This window comes from Microtus oregoni, unplaced genomic scaffold (assembly GCF_018167655.1).
Source record: "Microtus oregoni isolate MIOR12 unplaced genomic scaffold, Mior012 000050F_002, whole genome shotgun sequence".
In the NCBI taxonomy this organism is placed as follows: domain Eukaryota; kingdom Metazoa; phylum Chordata; class Mammalia; order Rodentia; family Cricetidae; genus Microtus; species Microtus oregoni.
This window is the reverse complement of record NW_024543226.1, coordinates 1,811,818-1,831,217: the sequence shown is the minus strand read 5'-3', so window position 1 is coordinate 1,831,217 and position 19,400 is coordinate 1,811,818. Positions and strand designations below refer to the sequence as shown.

Sequence of the window (19,400 nt, the reverse complement as noted above, 5' to 3'; positions counted from 1 at the left end):
ACTGGAAGAGAAAAGGGATTGTCATGGCTCACAGTTCAGGCTTGCATCAAGTAGTAGGAGCTGCAGGCAGCGTTCCTGCCGCCCAGCTCCTGGCTGCCTGGCTAGCTTATGCCCCGAAATAATAACACGGAAACTGTATTCTTTTAAACACTGCTTGGCCCATTAGTTCTAGCCTCTTAATGGCTAATTCTCACATCTTGCCTAACCCATATTTAGTAATCTGTGTAGTACCAGTCTTACCGGGAAAGATTCAGCATGTCTGACCTGGCGGCTTGCTTCATCGCGTCTGCCCTGGAGAGGAGAGGCATGGCATCTGCCTCACTTCCTCTTCCTCCCAGCATTCTGTTCTGTTTACTCCACCCACCTATGTTCTAACCTATCAGGCCAAACAGTTTCTTTATTGATTAACCAATGAAAGCAAAAGATTGATATATGACACTCCCACATCAACATCATAGTAAGAATGCCCGTTAGTTTTTGTCAACTTGACACAAACCTAGATGTATCTGGAAAGAAAGAATCCTGGGAAAATTCCTCCATCAGATCACCTATAGGAAAGTCTATAGGGCATTCTCTTAATTACTTATTGAAGGGGGGCAGCCCTTCCCAATGTGGGTGGTGCTACCCTGGACTGGAGATCCTGGATTCTATAAGAAAGCAGGCCAAGCAAGTCATGAGGAGCAAGCCAGTAAGCAGCACCTCTCCATGGCCTCTGCTCCAGGTTCCTGCTTCGGTTTCCCTTGGTGGACTGTGATTCAGGATGTCTAACCTAAATAAGCCATTTCCTTCCCATACTGCGTTTGGTCACAATGCTTTACCAGAGCAATAGAGATCCTAACTAAGACAGCACAGAAGTCAAGACCACAGGGGCCTGAAGCAGCTTCTCATATCATATCCAGAATCAGACAATAGGGAAAGGTGAACACATGCTCAGTTCTCTTTTTCATTTGATTCAGTCCAAGATTCTCCACATGAGCAATGCCCCCCCGCCAGTTAAAACAAGTCTTTTTGTGTTACACAGATGAACACAATGAAGGCAACCCCTCACAGACATTCCCAAAGCCTAGTCCTAGTCCTAATCGAGATAATTTTTCACTGCCTGCCAGGTGATTGTTCACAGTTAACACTGATTGTCACAGACTTCCATATTATCTTGAAGGACAGTGGGGAGAAAGGAGCAAATGGCTGCCTTTGAATACTTAATATATTTACATGGTTAAAATTCAAAAAGTCCAAACAAACATGGAGTCTGCAATCTGGATTTCTAAGCTGCACAGGTGGTTCAACAGTGAGGAGCACCTGTCTGTCCTGCAGAGACCTGGCTTCAGTCCCCAACACCCACATGGGAGCTTTTTAAAATTTTTTGTTTTTTCCTTGTTTGTTTTGTTTTGGTTTGGTTTTGGTTTTTTTGAGACAGGATTTGTCTGTATAACAGCCCTGGCTGTACTGGAACTCACTCTGTAGACCAGGCTGGTCTTAAACTCACAGAGATCCACCTGCCTCTGCCTCCCGAGTACTGGGATTAAAGGCCTGCGCCATCACCTCCTGACCCATATGGAGCTTACAATAGTCTGTAACTCCAGTTCCAGGGGATCTGATGTCCTCTTCTGACCTCCATAGTACATACATGCTACACATACATATATGAAGACAGACACTCATACACATAAAAATAAACAAAACCCATATTTCCTATTGATGACATGAGCTTTTTGTGATGTGGATTATAGTTTTATTTTTCAGCCTGGTCTGTAATTACATTCATTTCCCTTCTCCAATGGTAACAAATTATCTTATGTACTTCCAAAGATACTTTATTAGAAGTAGAAATGCATTTTTTCATTTTTTTGTGAGGAAATGCAGACTAAGCATCTTGGTTTCTTTCTTGTTTTTTGCTGTATGAAATTGCATTGTAGCCGTGCACAGTGGAGTATGCCTATAATTTCAGCTACTTAGGATGATGAGACAGAAAGAGAAACAGCACCCCTCAGTCTCAAAAATGAAAATGCCTGAAGATGGAGTTCTGAGGTAGAGCACTAGCCTAGCATGCATGAAACCGAATCGCCAGTTACACGTATACACACACACACACACACACACACACACACACACACACACACACACACACACATCATAGAACAAAGCACTGGCCCAGAAAACAAGGGCCCTGGATAGGTTCAGTATGTTTCAGCATGTTCACCTGAAAATGAAATTCTAATTCTCCCTGGGAAAACCTTGCCCAGATTATTCCAAAAAACCTTTTGTTTGCTTGCTTGCTTTTGTTTATTTCTTTGTTTGAGGCAGTCTCACTCATCCCAGGCTGCCATCTAAGTGCTATGTACTCGAAAATGACTGAAATCTCCATACTCCTCTCTTCACCTCCTAATTGCTGGAATTATAGGCATGGACCGTGGTCAGCCTGCCTTATGTGTAGATGATCTTGAAAGACAATTTAGTGGGCTTCAAGTTCATGCTGTACGAAGTGTGGGAATAATAGTGTTTTGATGTCTGCCAATCTTAAACACTTATATGTGAAAGACTAGCAAAATAAGTCCTCAGCCATCATGCTCATGAGCCCACAGCAACTGTGGTTACCTACACAAGGCCTGCAAGATGGGGCCCTTCAACATTCAATCATAGGTGGAGAAGGGGCTCATGAGGCCCCACCTACCCTTGAAGAGTTCTTGGCAGTTAATGGTTGCTTGGGGTAGAAGGAATCACTGTCTTCAGTGCTGTTGTCTCTGGTTAGCTGCCCATGCTCCAGTAAATAACCTTCCATCTGCTCATGCAGACGCCCTAGTCAAACACACTGAGGTCCTCCAAACAACACAACACAAGACACAAACATAGGAGAATTTGTTGGGAGGAAGAGGGGGTAGTAGGGGAACGAGTAGGATCAAAATACATTATATACATGTATGAATTGACAATGAGTAATAAATCTGAGACATAAGGCTTAGAGAGGCGAATTAAACGGGTTTGGAATAGAATGTTTATTAAAACATTTGTCATGTGTTCCTTGTTTAATATTGTTTATGTTGTTTGTAATTTTATACTTGATATCTGTTCCTATTGTATATAGTTTGGTATTGGGTTTGGATCACTCTTGTTTAGATAACAGGGGAAGTAAGTGATGGGGAAGCCTTGTTAACCAATTATCTTTATGAGGTGGGACCAAGTTAGGATGTGGCTTTCTGGGACATGGAGAAAAACGGGCTTGAAGCCCAGGTGCACTCTCTCTGTGGTTCCTTCACTGCACAGCTGAGCTTGGATTTTTCATTCTGGTTTCATGAGTTTTCCCCTTATAATAACTAAAAATATAATTGTTTATCTTTTAACTAGCGTGGTTATTTCCTGAATAGAGATAACTTCTACATAATCCCAACACATTGGAGGTAAAAGCAGGAGAAATACAAGGTCTAAACTAGCTTGAGCAACATATAAAAGCCCTGTCTCAAAAATAAGCAATAACATTTTAGTTAAATGTTCAATTAGCGTGCAAGTTAATGAGTTCCGCTGTAGCGTTTTTCTATGTGTCACTGTACTTTATTCTAATTTACAGCCCTCCCTCATTGCCTCCATCCAATCCTTTGCTTATCCCTTTTCTGATAGGGGTTAAGATGAAATCACAAAGCAGTTTTCATTGGATTTCCCCTAATGGCTGTGTTCATTTTTTTCCAAATATTTATTAGCTTGTTTGTTTTTTTATAAGTCATATCTTGGGGAGACTCGAGTACTGAAGTCATCCACTATGTTTATATCAAGACCCACGTGGCCTTCTGTGCCCATTAGTGTTTGTTTTTAGATGTTGGGAGCCTTAATATTTATGCATGTGTATTTATGATTGTTATAGTCTCTTTATTATTATGCATTTATTTGTATCTTCTGACTTAATTTGAAATCTTCATCGTCAGGTGCTAGACTAGCTATGCCACTGAATTTTGGCTTCCGTTCACTTAATAGGCTGACTTCCATTCCTTGATGTATCTGTGTCTTTTCCAGTCTGTTTCTTGATAATGCATAGTTAGACGAGTTAGATATAATATTTTATTCCAGTCAACTATTCTGCATCTCTTTGCTGATGAGCAGAGGTCACTTACATTTCAGATTATTGTTGAGAGTTTTAAAAAATGAATTCTTGTCATTTTTATGGTTGTTTTTCAGGGGGTATTTGATTATCACTTGCTCTTTTCTTTATCTTTTATTAGCATTAGAGGTTTGCTGGTTCGCTGAGTTGGCCACAATTGATTCTTTAATTTTTCTTTTTTTTTTAATTTATTTATTTATTAAGGATTTCTGCCTCGTCCCCACAACCGCTTCCCATTTCCCTCCCCCTCCCCCGATCAAGTCCCCCCCCCCCCTCATCTGCTCGAAGAGCAATCAGGGTTCCCTGACCTGTGGGAAGCCCAAGGACTGCCCACCTCTATCCAGGTCTCGTAAGGTGAGCATTCAAACTGCCTAGGCTCCCACAAAGCCAGTACGTGCAGTAGGATCAAAAACCCACTGCAATTGTTCTTGAATTCTCAGTATTCCTCATTGTCCGCTATGTTCAGCAAGTCCGGATTTATCCCATGCTTTTTCAGACCTAGGCCAGCTGGCCTTGGTGAGATCCCAATAGAACATCCCCATTGTCTTAGTGTGTGGGTGCACCCCTCGTGGTCCTGAGTTCCTTGCTCGTGCTCCGTCTCCTTCTGCTCCTGATTTGGACCTTGAGATTTCTGTCCGGTGCTCCCGTGTGGGTCTCTGTCTCTGTCTCCTTTCATCGCCTGATGAAGGTTAATATTCCTGAGGATGCCTATGTGTTTGTCTTTGGATTCACCTTATTTAGCTTCTCTAGGAACATGAATTATAGGCTCAATGTCCTTTATTTATGGCTAGAAACCAAATATGAGTGAGTACATCCCATGTTCCTCTTTTTGGGTCTGGCTTACCTCACTCAGGATAGTGTTTTCTATTTCCATCCATTTGTATGCAAAATTCAAAAAGTCCTTGTTTTTTACTGCTGAGTAATACTCTAATATGTATATATTCCATACTTTCTTCATCCATTCTTCCGTTGAAGGGCATCTAGGTTGTTTCCAGGTTCTGGCTATTACAAACAATGCTGCCATGAACATAGTTGAGCATATACTTTTGTTGTATGATAGGGCCTCTCTTGGGTATATTCCCAAGAGTGGTATTGCTGGATCCAGGGGTAGGTTGATCCCGAATTTCCTGAGAAACCGAAACACTGCTTTCCAGAGTGGTTGCACAAGTTTGCATTCCCACCAGCAATGGGTGAGTGTACCCCTTTCTCCACAACCTCTCCAGCAAAGGCTATCATTGGTGTTTTTTATTTTAGCCATTCTGACAGGTGTAAGGTGGTATCTTAAAGTTGTCTTGATTTGCATTTCCCTGATCGCTAAGGAAGTTGAGCATGACCTTAAGTGTCTTTTGGCCATTTGAAGTTCTTCTGTTGAGAATTCTCTGTTCAGCTCAGTGCCCCATTTTATAATTGGGTTGATTAGCCTTTTACGGTCTAGTTTCTTGAGTTCTTTATATATTTTGGAGATCAAACCTTTGTCAGTTGCAGGGTTGGTGAAGATCTTCTCCCAGTCAGTGGGTTGTCTTTTTGTCTTAGTGACAGTGTCCTTTGCTTTACAGAAGCTTCTCAGCCTCAGGAAGTCCCATTTATTCAATGATGCCCTTAGTGTCTGTGCTGCTGGGGTTATACATAGGAAGTGGTCTCCTGTGCCCATGTGCTGTAGAGTACTTCCCACTTTCTCTTCTATCAGGTTCAGTGTGTTCGGACTGATATTGAGGTCTTTAATCCATTTGGATTTGAGTTTTGTGCATGGTGATAGATATGGATCTATTTTCATTCTTCTACAGATTGACATCCAGTTTTGCCAGCACCATTTGTTGAAGATGCTCTCTTTTTTCCATTGTATACTTTTAGCTCCTTTATCGAAGATCAGGTGTTCATAGGTTTGTGGGTTAATGTCAGGGTCTTCTATTCGATTCCATTGGTCGACTTCTCTGTTTTTATGCCAATACCAAGCTGTTTTCAATACTGTAGCTCTGTAATAGAGTTTGAAGTCAGGGATGGTAATGCCTCCAGACAATCCTTTATTGTATAAGATTGTTTTGGCTATCCTGGGTTTTTTGTTTTTCCATATAAAGTTGATTATTGTCTTCTCCAGATCTGTGAAGAATTTTGATGGGATTTTGATGGGGATTGCATTGAATCTATAGATTGCTTTTGGTAGAATTGCCATTTTTACTATGTTGGTCCTCCCAATCCAAGAGCAAGGGAGGTCTTTCCATTTTCTGGTGTCTTCTTCAATTTCTTTCTTCAAAGACTTATAGTTCTTGTCAAGTAGATCTTTCACTTCCTTGGTCAGGGTTACCCCAAGGTATTTTATGCTATTTGTGGCTATCGTGAAAGGTGATGCTTCTCTGATTTCCCTCTCTGCTTCCTTATCCTTGGTGTATAGGAAGGCAACTGATTTTTTGGAGTTGATCTTGTATCCTGCCACGTTACTAAAGCTGTTTATCAGCTGTAGGAGTTCTTTGGTAGAATTTTTGGGGTCGCTTATGTACACTATCATATCATCTGCAAATAACGAAAGCTTAACTTCTTCCTTTCCAATACGAATCCCCTTGATCTCCTTATGTTGTCTTATTGCTATTGCTAGAATTTCAAGCACTATATTGAAGAGGTATGGCGAGAGTGGACATCCTTGTCGTGTTCCTGATTTTAGTGGGATGGCTTTGAGTTTTTCTCCGTTTAATTTAATGTTAGCTGTTGGCTTGCTGTAAATAGCTTTTATTATATTTAGGTAGGACCCATGTATCCCTATTCTCTCCAAGACCTTTATCATAAAGGGGTGTTGAATTTTGTCGAATGCTTTTTCCGCATCTAGTGAAATGATCATATGGTTTTTTTCTTTCAGTTTATTTATATGGTGGATTACATTGATAGATTTGCGTATGTTGAACCAGCCCTGCATCTCTGGGATGAAGCCTACTTGATCATAATGGATAATTTTTCTTATGTGTTCTTGGATTCGGTTTGCCAGTATTTTATTGAAGATTTTTGCGTCGATGTTCATGAGTGAGATCGGTCTGTAATTCTCTTTCTTGGTTGGGTCTTTTTGTGGTTTTGGTATCAGGGTAACTGTAGCTTCATAAAAGGAATTTGGCAATGACTCTTCTGATTCTATATTGTGAAATACCTTAAGGAGTATAGGTATTAATTCTTCTTGGAAGTTCTGGTAGAATTCTGCATTGAAACCATCTGGTCCTGGGCTTTTTTTCGAAGGGAGATTTTTGATAACCATTTCTAATTCTTCGCGAGAAACCAGTCTATTTAGATCATTCACCTGGTCTTGGTTTAGCTTTGGTATATGATACTTATTTAAAAAAATGTCCATTTCTTTTGTATTTTCCAGTTTTGTGGCATACAGGCTTTTGTAGTAAGATCTAATGATTCTCTGAATTTCCTCTGTGTCTGTGGTTATGTCCCCCTTTTCATTTCTGATCTTATTTATTTGCGTGTTCTCTCTCTGTCGTTTAATTAGTTTGGATAGGGGTTTGTCGATCTTGTTGATTTTCTCCAAGAACCAGCTTTTTGTTTCATTGATTCTTTGGACTGTTTTCTGTGTTTCTATTTTGTTGATTTCAGCCCTCAGTTTTATTATTTCCAGTCTTCTACTTCTCCTGGGCGCGTCTGCTTCTTTTTTTTCTAGAGCTTTCAGGTGTGTTTTTAAGTCCCCAATGTATGCATTCTCCGTTTTCTTTAAGTGGGCACTTAGTGCTATGAACTTTCCTCTTAGCACTGCTTTCATTGTGTCCCATAGGTTTGAGTATGTTGTCCCTTTATTTTCATTAAATTCAAGGAAGACTTTAATTTCTTTCTTGATTTCTTCCTTGACCCAGGTGTGGTTCAGTAGTTGACTGTTCAGTTTCCATGAGTTTGTCGGTTTTTTGAGGGCAGCGTGGTTGTTGCCTTCTAACTTTAATCCGTGATGATCTGATAAGACACAGGTGGACACTGATATATTTTTGTATCTGTGGAGGTTTCCTTTGTTTCCGAGTATGTGGTCAATTTTTGAGAAGGTTCCATGAGCTGCAGAGAAGAAGGTATATTCTTTCCTATTTGGGTGGAATGTTCTATAGATGTCTGTTAAGTCCATTTGCTTCATTACCTCCAATAATTCTCTTAATTCTCTATTAGGTTTCTGTCTGATTGACCTGTCCCTTGGAGAGAGAGGTGTGTTGAAGTCTCCTACTACTAGTGTGTGTGGTTTGATGTCTGCCTTGAGTTCTAGTAATATTTCTTTTACATAAGTAGGTGCTTTTATATTGGGGGCGTATATATTCAGGATTGAGACGTCCTCCTGATGAATTGTTCCTGTTATGAGTATAAAGTGACCGTCTCGGTCTCTTCTGATTGATTTTAGTTTGAAGTCAGTTTTGTTAGAAATTAGTATGGCCACACCTGCTTTTTTCTTAGGACCATTTGCTTGAAAGACCTTTTCCCAACCCTTTACTCTGAGTAGGTGCCTGTCTTTGTGGTTGAGATGTGTTTCTTGCAAACAGCAGAATGTTGGATCCTGTTTTCGTATCCAATCTTTTAGCCTGTGCCTTTTTATAGGTGAATTGAGCCCATTAATATTAAGTGATATTAATGACCAGTGGTTGTTTACTCCGGTTATTCTTATTGCTTTTGGTAGTAGAGATTGTGTGTCTCCTTTCTTTGAGATGTGCTCGTGAAGGGTCATTAGATGCCTGGGTTATTGTAGGCAGTGTTGGCAGTGTTGGATTCCTTGGGTTGCGATTTTCCTTCTATTACTTTCTGTAGGGCTGGATTTGTGGCTACGTATTGTTTAAATTTGTTCTTATCCTGGAATGTCTTGTTTTCTCCGTTGATAGTGAACGATAGCTTGGCTGGGTATAGTAGTTTGGGTTTGCATCCATGGTCTCTTAGCTTCTGCAGAACCTCTATCCAGGACCTTCTGGCTTTCATAGTTTCCATCGAGAAGTCAGGTGTAAGTCTGATCGGTTTACCTTTATAAGTTACTTGCCCTTTTTCTTTTGCAGCTCTTAATATTCTTTCTTTAACCTGTATATTTTGTGTTTTGATTATTATATGGCGAGGAGATGTTTTTCTTTGATCCAGTCTGTTTGGTGTTCTGTATGCTTCTTGAATATTTAAATGAATATCTTTCTTTAAGTTGGGAAAGTTTTCTTCCATAATTTTGTTGAAAATATTTTCTGGGCCTTTGAGCTGAGACTCTTCTCCTTCTTCTATTCCTATTATTCTTAGGTTTGGTTTTTTTATTGTGTCCCATAGTTCCTGAATGTTTTGTGTTGAGAATTTGTTGGCTTTGCTGTTTTCTTTGATCTGTTCGTTTATTTTCTCTATGGTGTCCTCAGCATCTGAGAGTCTTTCTTCTAGCTCTTGTATTCTATTGATTATGCTTGTTTCTGTAGACTCTGCTCGTTGGCCTAGATTTTCCATATCCAGCTGGTCCTCAGTTTGTATTTTCTTCTTTGCCTTCATTTCAGTTTTCAATTCTTGAACTGTTTCCATTACCTGTTTGATGGTTTTTTCTTGGTTTCCCAGGGTATCATGTACGTATTTACTCATTTCTTCAAACTTTTTGTTATACTTCTCATCCATTTCTATAAGGGCATTTTTTACATGTTGTTTAAGGGACTCTATTATCTTCATAAAGTCGATTTTTTCCACTTCTTCTGTGTTAGGTTGTTCAAATACTTCTGTTGTAAGATCATTGGGTTCTGATGTTTTCATGTTGTTTTTCGGATTATTGGGTGAGTTCTTGCCTTGGCGCCTGCCCATCTCCTCCTATTGATCCTATCCAATGGATCCTTTAGAAACCGGATCAGGTTTCCCTGCTGGCCAAGGGCTCCGCTTACAAAATGCCCTCACTCTCTTTTGTGGTTCCTGCTGCAGGCCAAGAACCCTCTCACCCCTCTGAAGGATCTTCAGGACAGGACCAGGCTCCCCTTGTGCCAGTGACCTGGCCAACCAAAGGCCTACCTCTTTGATTCAATTGTAGTAGGGCGATCTGCTCTCCTTATTGCACGCCTGTCCCAGCCGCTTGGGTCTGGCCGCGCTCCGCCGAGTCTGGCGCCGCCGCTGTGCCGCCGCCACCGCTGCGCCTCTGTGCGTCTGGCGCCGCCGCCGCTGCGCCTCTGTCCATTGATTCTTTCATTTTTCATTGTTCATCTGTTCCTCTCAGGAAGTTTGTTCTCTCCTGTGCTCTCATGATTGAGATTTCCTGTTTCTCTTTCTCCTTTGTGTGTAGTATTCCTTTAAATATCGTCTGCTAGGCCCTACACACAGTAGAGCACAATAGAGCCAATCCCACTGGCATAGGTGTGGATAAGCCAGCCCCAAAGTTGTGAGCATGGTAGAGCTGTCCCCATTACTCATCTGTCAGGATGGGCAAGGGAGAGATGCGTCATCCCCCCCATCAATGCCCAAGGCACGTGAGAGAGCTGTTCCTGCCCTTCATCAGCTGCAGCACTCAAGAGAGTGGCCCCTACACCACACCTGGGTAACACAGTAGAGCTGGCCCTGAAGGTGGAGGTGGAAAGCGGACCCTGAGGACTTGAGAATGGGAGAACTGGCCAGTCCCTTACTCATTGCTGCAAGTATTGAACTCGCCAGGAAAATGCAGGAAAGCTCACCCTGGTGGTGAAGACAGGGAAGAGCTGGTGGTCTGACCAACCCTCCAACTATCCAGGGCCAGAACCAGGGCTATGTGTTGGCCCACTGTGATCTGATGGAGCAAGTGAAGACACACCAGTCCTTTAGATCCAACGCTGAAGGATCTCCAAGATAAAGGACAACAGCAGGATAACCAAGAGGCATTCCAGTGAGGGCCAGCATCAATAGTGTAGCAGAAACCAGAGACATCGAACCAGCCCAAGGACACTTTGCAATGAACACTTGCAAGTAAAGATATATGGATAAAAGGGTTACTGCGTGACTTGACTCACTGTGTCACACTGCAGCTTCCATGACAAGAATGATTTTTTTCCTTCTCTGGTTTGTTTTTCTTTTTTCTCTTAAATTTTATTTTATTTGTGCAGGGAGAGAGTAGAAGTTGCAAGGGCAGAGGGTGGGTACAAAGGGATAGGGAAATTAATGGGATGGAGATGCATGACGTGAAAGACAACACAAAGAACACATAAAGATTGCCGGGCGGTGGTGGCGCACGCCTTTAATCCCAGCACTTGGGAGGCCGAGGTAGGCGGATCTCTGTGAGTTCGAGACCAGCCTGGTCTACAGAGCTAGTTCCAGGACAGGCTCCAAAGCCACAGAGAAACCCTGTCTCGAAAAAAAAAAAAAAATCAAAACAAAATTGCCGGGCGGTGGTGGCGCACGCCTTTAATCCCAGCACTTGGGAGGCAGAGGCAGGCGGATCTCTGTGAGTTCGAGACCAGCCTGGTCTACAAGAGCTAGTTCCAGGACAGGCTCCAAAACCACAGAGAAACCCTGTCTCGAAAAACCAAAAAATAAATAAAAAAAAAAAAAGATTATCTTCTCCTCAGTGGTTAGTTTGTGCTTGAGCTGGCTTAGTTTGTAGTAGTCTTTAAATGTCCTTATTTCTCCATCAATTTTAAAATATAGCTTTGTGTTTGATAGAAGAGTCTTGATTGGTTGTTACTTACATTCAGAACTTGAAAAGGCTCCTCCTCCCTAACCTGCTTTTTCTTTGGTTAGTTTTAGGGTTGTGATAAAAGACCTGATGTTTTTATGCTGTGTTTGCTTTTGTAAGTAAGTGGTAGTTTTCCTTAAAGCTTTTAACATTGTTTCTTTGTTTTGTATTTTTGACTTCTTGACTGTAGCGTGCCGTGCAGAGGATCTTACTTTGTCATGCCTATTTTGGGGTCCAAATGTCTTTGGAGTTTGCATTTATTTCTCTAGATTTGGGGATTTTATGCTGCTATTTTATTGATTAGATTCTCAGTGTGTTCTGTTTTCGTCTCAACTCCCATCCTATGGATTCTTGGGTTTGGTCTTTTGATCCAGAATTCTTGGAAGTTTTGGTCATAGTCATTTTTCTTTTCTTTTCTTTCTTTCTTTCTTTCTTTCTTTCTTTCTTTCTTTCTTTCTTTCTTTCTTTCTTTCTTTCTCTATCTCTTCCTCTCTCCCTCTCTTCTTTCTTTCTTTCTTTCTTTCTTTCTTTCTTTCTTTCTTTCTTTGTTTTTTGAAACAGGGTTTCTCTGTGTAGCCCTGGCTGTCCTGGAAATTGCTGTGTAGACCAGGCTGGCCCTGAGTTCACAGAGATCTACCTGCCTCTGCCTCCCAAATGCTATACACTTGATGCCTGGATATTTATTTTCTTATTTCTTCTTATTTGTAAATGTAATGTCTTGTTAACCTTCTCTTCCATCTGCTCTGTTGAGTCTATTGGTGGTGTTTTTTAAATTGTTTTTAAATTTTGGATTTATTGATTTTTCATTTCTAACATTTGTTTTATTGACTTTATTTATTCATTGTGGGGGAGAATTACTGAAAGTAGTTTTTCTTCATCTACCGAATATTTCCCATTGCTCAAATGCAGGCTGTCAGTGGTACAAACAACTTAACTCACTAAACTATCTCACTGGCCCTGTTTCTACCATTTCTATTTTACGGTCTCCTATTTTCAAACTCTCAACTTCCTTGATGAATTGTCCCTGCACGTTACTGACTCCTTGTGTAGGTCTTAGATAAGGGCTATATGCTTATTTGTAGCCTCTTTGGGGTCACCAATCATCTTTAGTCGTAAACTTGAAAATCTTTCCCTAGCATTTGCCCATTTCCTTTATCTTTTAATTAAATAACTGAGGAGCTGTGCCCTTTTGGGTTTCTGTGATTAAATTTGCACATCTGTTGTGTGCCTATCTCTTCAGTTTTACTTGGCGATGTTTTGATTGCATAGCCTTCTTTGGAGGGCTCAGTTCCTAGGACAACACAGAGAGGAGAAAACAAGTGCTTTTGGATGGGATTTCTGCTTCCCTTCCCCTCGTCAGAGAACCCCATGGCTGAAGCTTGTTCAGTTTAGAGTACTTTTCACTTTCTCTCCATTACTGCTACTACCTTCCTGAGTTTCCAAAGCTCTTCCTCTGCTCTCTTTGAAACACTCTGTTTTTAGTTATTCCGACTCTCCTCCTGGTCACGTGCGCCCAGCTTCATGTCCTCCAGATTACCTGCAACGTACCAGGATTTCTATTTCAAAGACAAAGTACTACATCTTTACATCTGTTAGTGACTGTTGTCTCTGGGTTGTAGTGACATGGCAATTATTTTCAGATCCATTCAGTTTTTCTGTACAGAGTGTTCATGAAAGTTGAAGACTCAGCTCAGCAGTAAACCTCTTCCCTAGCATTTGAAAGGCTCCGGGTCCTGTCCCCGGCACTACAAGTAAATAAATAAATAAATTTCAAGTGAAAAAGATTTTTTTGGTTTTTGTTTGTTTTAAGGCCAGGATTTCTCTGTGTAGCCCTGGCTGTCCTGGAACATCTCTGTAGACCATGCTGGAACAGAGATCCACCTGCCTCTGCCTCCCAAGTGCTGGAATTAAAGGTGTGCGCCACCACCACTCAACTCTCAAATGAAAAATGTGTTAAGGGCTAGAAATGCGGTTCAGCGATATAGAGCTTGTCTAGTATGCTCAAGTCCCCGGATTCAGTTGCTAACACCATAGAAATTTTTTTTTATAATTTTAAGATCGTGAATTATTTGTGAATTCAACAAAAATATGAGCATTTGGACTGGAACACACTATGTAAATCAGGCTTCTAGAAAGCTGCCCATCTCTGCCTCCTAAATTCTGGGATTAAAGGCTACATCACGACACCCAGCTCAATACGTTATATTTTATCTGAGTGACTGATATTTTTCTGTTGGTAGTTGGTTGGGGAAATCAAATTTTCAGCCATCCTTTGGGGGAATCTCTTTGTGGGTGGAAAACTGTGTAGCTGTATAATTGCCAGGAATTTTTAGCTATAATAAAATGTCCTTCACTCTACAAGCACCAGAATCTGTTAATAGCCCTCCATGTTGGGACCATGATCCCTTGAAGAAGTGGGTACTCAATGCATGAAGTCTACAGATGTCTAAATGTGTTAAGCGGTTTTCTCATTCCATAACTTCTAAAAGTACAACTACTACTGTGGGTGTGAGTGGGTGAAGTGAGACTTCTTTTTATCTTAGGAGGGGACCCTTATTTGTAAAATGTTGCGAACCGGTGGAATAGAGTCTAAAAATGGTCACTATTTAATCATCACTCCCAGGAACCAAAGATGATTGCTTCTTCCCCTTTGGAGGGCGGTTTGCTCTGGCCACACACTGAAAGAGGCCGCCGTTTTCATTTGCAAGCATCATCCTTGCTGCTTACCCTCATGCTGTGTACATTTATTAAACCATCAATTCATCTGGACATCACATGTTTAGCTCACATATCTCCCTTTCAAAGCTCGTCAGTCCTGATGTGTAAAGCTAAATGTCTCCAGCACAGCTGATTATGTACCATTGCCCTCACCGCTTACCACACCAAATGGGTGCTTTTTCCCTGTGTTCCTGCTCTTACTGTTGGCAAAGTTCCCCACCTAGCTCCCCAATTAGACATGTTGACCCCTTCAGCTCCCTCACCTTTCACATCCACTTGGCCTTGGAGTCCCAAACAGTTTTCCTCTTCAGTGTGCCTCAAAGCCTGCGGTCTGCTCGTGCATCCGGCCTAACTATTTATCCGAGACTAGTTTTTTCAGTGTGTCCTTCCCCTGGAAGAATCGCCACACAAGGCAAGCGGGGAAAAATCTGGCCGTGTCACTCTGCTGCCTCAAATCTTCAGTGCCTCCTTCTTGTCTACAAGATAAAAGTGAGAATCTTCTGTTTGTCATTCAGGACACAGCCCAGTCAGGCACCTATCTTCTTCTTTGCTCACACTACGCCTTTTTTATGTGCAATTTGGAGAATTCTTTTTGGTTTTATCTTTTCTACTTAATGCAATCCCACTTCTCTTCCATGATTCATCTAAAGTACATTTTCTCTCGAGAAATTTTCTTGACATGACCAGGAAGGATTCTCCTTGGCCTCATCTATTTCTTTCCTCCATCCCATCACTACTTCTAGTATTAAAGCACATAGTTTATGCTCTTTATTCTCCCTATTTCTTTTCTCTGAGTGGGAACTCCTTGGAGCCGGCATTGGGTCTTCCAAACTCTGGCTATACTGAGCCCACTGTTACCTGAGTCTGCTTCACCCTGTTTGTGAGATCACCCTTTAAATAGGGGTGTCAATAGTTAGTGCCCGTCTTCCTTTCTCCCCTTTGCTACATAGGCAACTCTGCCTCCAATGCTCATCGCAAATGAATTCTGTTTGGTGTGTGTGTGTGTGTGTGTGTGTGTGTGTGTGTGTGTGTGTACGCACACATGCATGTGATTTCAAGTGGATTCATGTGTATGTGCAGAAGCATGTGCATATATGCACACATTTGTATGGAAGCCAGGAGTCAACCTCAGGAGCCGCTTTTTTCTTGTTCTTTTTCTGTGACAGAGTCTCTCATTGGCCCAGAGCTCAGGAAGTATGCTAGGCTGGCTAGCTGGAATGCCCCAGTGATCTTCTGTTTCTCCTCCCCATTGTTAGGATTATAAACACATGCTAACATACCCAATACTTTTGTAAAGATTTATTTATTATGTATGCAGTGTTCTGCCTGCATGTCTGCCTGCAAGCCAGAAGAGGGCACCAGGTATGGTTACGGATGGTTGTGAGCCACCATATGGTTGCTGGGAATTGAACTCAGGTCCTCTGGAAGAGCAGCCAGTGCTCTTAATTGCTGAGCCATCTCTCCAGCCCCACCCCCCCCAACTTTTTTGAAAGTGTGTGTTCTGGGGACCAAATTATAGTCCTCATGCTTATGTAGCAAGCACTTAACTGACTGAGCTACCTCCCTAGGCCCTCAAATGCAGCCTCTCTGAATCTGGGTGGTCCCAGATACGCTTTGTGCTCCCCTAACCTAGTCTAGCCTTAATTCTAGTATTTGACACATGAGGATTTTATTATAATTACTAGCTGCTTCTCTAGCCTATGCCATAGTCATTCATCTTTGTGTCCTCAGCACACAGCAGAATAGGTAACAATAACACTTCCTTGGCTAGTGATTAATCTTTTATGGCACACAGTAGCCTGGGATGAACTAGCATATAAGTAACAGTTATCTGTGACTACTTATGTGCACAGCTGGCTGGTCCATACAGCTGTTAGGATATGCTGACTTCATTGGCTTTTTCTAGTCTTGTCTCTAAATATCTCCATATTACTCTTCCAGGTGCTTGATGCTCAAGACTTGGTCTACTGGCAACCCTCACCCTCCATGAGCCTTGGTTCTGATGCAACCTTTGGTCATGCAGGGATGCCCTTATACCCTCCCACGATGTCATGAGTGGCGTGCTGTGGACAGGTTTCATCACGGCAGCAGCCTCAGAAATACCTGTCCCCAGCCTCAGGTAAGTGTCCATTAGTAAAAGAAACGCCTGTGTCAAAAGACTAAAGGTGGGATCTGTGTGAATCTATGTGAGCCCTGTATTTTCTACAGTGCAAGGAAAGACATGTAAATGAAAAGCCTTAGATAGCACAGAGCTTCCTGCAGCCCGCCCCTTATCAGCCATGAGCTAGTTAATGGGGGGGGGGTGGAGGCATACAGCGAAGGAAGTTGTCAGGTTAGGCAATCCAAAGTCCCATTGTGACTAATGGGAACCGATCCCATGTTAACCTTCTGCGGGTTAGAGGTCTGGGTGAGATCCTAAAAGAGAATGATACTTCAGAGCATGGCTTAGGGCAGAAAGAGATCCTTCCCTGGCTTTGGGTTCTAAGTAATGTTCTTTATAGTCTTCTGGTTTCTCTCTCATTTGGCTCGTCATCTCAAGTCTCCAATCTTCTTTGCAGCTCCTTGTTGTAATAAGAGTGGCGGGCTGCGTCCCCGGCACCCCTGCCGCCTGCACGGCTAGCTTTACCCGAAATAATTACACGGAAACTGTATTCTTTTAAACACTGCTTGGCCCCTTAGTTTCAGCCTCTTAACCCATTTCTATTAATTTATGTAGCACCACGAGGTGCGCTTACCAGGGAGATTCTAGCCTACGTCTGTCTGGAGTGGGAGAATCATGGTGACTCCCTGACTCAGCTTCTTTCTCCCAGCCTTCTGTTCTGTTTACTCCACCCACCTATGTTTTAACCTATGAGGGCCAAGCAGTTTCTTTATTGCTTAACCAATGAAATCAACAGATTGATATATGACACTCCCCCATCAGCTCCTGATTCAGCCCTGTTAAGAATTTTCTCTTCTCAGCTAGGAGTCTGGTGATATTAGCGGTAGTGGCGGTGTATGTATGTCTGTGTGTGTGTATGTGTATCTGTCTGTCTGCCTGTTTGTATATTGGTAGGTGGGTGAGAGGTAGTAATTTAGAGAGAGAACCCACCTTTCCTAATGATGAAGGAGCTCTCGGAGAAACTGTCTGGAAACGAGGGGGACATAGGCACTACTCTGGGTTTCCGCGCCTTGCTTTGGGTTCCGGAGACTGTGAGCCATGAGGAAGCACAATGTATTCTACAGAGTACAGACAAACTGCCCGGCTGAGTCCTTTCTAGGGGCACAGGCAGCAGGTTCGTTTGTAGGGTGACAGGAAAGAGGGAGAACAGCAATAGGGAGAGAATCCAGCTGTTAGGGAAATCATTTGGGGGAAAACTAAGGAAAAGTCAAGATCCAGACAGGAATGAGGAGATGGTCTTTATTAGTCATTTTTGTTTTTGAATTTAGCCAGAGAAAAATTTCTTCCTCTAATATATTCTCAAAGCCAGAGTCAATTTAGAATCACCCAGTAATCTACCTGTTCCTTGGAGTGTGGCTCTCATAGTGTTGCAGTGTTGAGAAGCCCGCGTTTTTCCGAAAGACGTCCTTTGCCCATTACCTCCCAACAAGCTTCCTTACACGGGCAGAGCACATGGGGGTTTGAGTGTGTGGTTGTGAATGGCACAGCAAGTCTGTCCTGCTTCGCTGTAGGTTTCCTGCACTGCTGTTGTCTCAAGGATTAGAGGTGTGGGTAGAGAACCTGTGGATGTGGCATGAGCAGCAGGTATCTTAGCCACAAAAACCACAAGGGGAAAGCAAGTGATAGGGAAAGGGAAGAAAGCAATTTCTCTCCGTGATTTGCCTAGGAAGTGTCCTTGGCCCTTGGCAGAGGGGAAATGAGGGGAGAACAGGGCGCTAGAGAACAATGCAGGAGCTGGACGGGGATTAGGAAACTAAGAAGAAAGCGCTGAAGGGCATGAAAGGCTAACACTCATGGCGCCCAGCTCATTGTGTGTTCTTCTCCCAAACACAGCCAGGACAGCTTGGTCACGGCTGGGTCACAAGGGGCTGTTCCCAACTCTGGGGCATTCCCAGTCCAAAGGACTTTCTGACACTGGCTTTAGCCCAGTTATCCTAACACAAGTAATGCCTGTAACTAGAAGCCACTCCCCGCTCTTGGCTTGTCCTCCCCTGCCATCCTCCAGTCATCTCGCTTGGCTCCACTGGGGCCCCTAGAAAGGGTCAGGCAGCTGTTGCAGCTATTCCTGTAGGTGGCCCTCAGCACGGAAACAATGCGAAACCGTGGAAAGCCTAGAAGACTGTGGGAGATAAACAGGGATGGGAACAGAATGCTTTTTGGTATAAACATTGTGTTTTCCGAAAGTGCTCAGGGGTGGGGGCTGAGCTCCCGAATGTCAGCCTTTTCCAGGCAAGTCTGCTAAAGAGGGAAACTAGGGGTCATTTCCAGTAGAGCCTCTGCCCCTCCCTCAGTCAGTGCCTTAATGGAAAGGGTTTCCCTCAATCCCACCCAGTATAGCACAGGTTGGCACAGGGGCATCTCCATCCCTGGCTCTATTCACAGAGCTGCTACATTTCATTGTCCTCTTCCTCCATTAGAGAGCTCAAAGGGATGCCCAGAGCCCATCAGTGTGTCCTCAGGGTACAGAGGTCTACTGGTCATGGCTCTCCCTCTGCCCCTCCGAAGCAGGGCAAAGCACTCCCTTGTTTTCACCCTGGCCTCCAGCGAGTCTTCTGGCCTCTGCACTCATGGAAGATAATCAAATGCAGAGGGATTCTGCCACCCCAGCTTCCCAATGCAGACATTCTGTGACAGAGCAAGGCTTATTTCCCAAGCTCACTCTCCATCAGTGCTTGGAGAAATTGCCTTCAATAAAGCTTATTGCTAAAGTTGTCTTATCTTTTTGTCCACTTCAGGGCAGAGCTGGGCTCGGAGGCAGTGAGTGCTTTGTGTCTTCCACAGAAAGGGAGAAAGTTAGTCAACAGGGGCTGCCCTCTCCACGCCTCTCCTCAGCACCATGGAATGCC

The 19,400-nt window shown here is 42.9% G+C and overlaps 1 protein-coding gene across 1 annotated transcript in view; it reads left to right on the top strand.

Annotated features, from left to right (window-relative positions):
• Drp2 (dystrophin related protein 2) overlaps nucleotides 1-19,400 on the top strand; it is a 120,340-nt gene that overhangs the window by 7,582 nt on the left and 93,358 nt on the right. Inside the window, exon 2 of the mRNA XM_041636724.1 lies at nucleotides 16,335-16,512. Coding sequence (XP_041492658.1) covers nucleotides 16,396-16,512 — 117 coding nt within the window. The 5' untranslated portion in view covers nucleotides 16,335-16,395. The remainder of the gene's footprint in view (nucleotides 1-16,334; nucleotides 16,513-19,400) is intronic.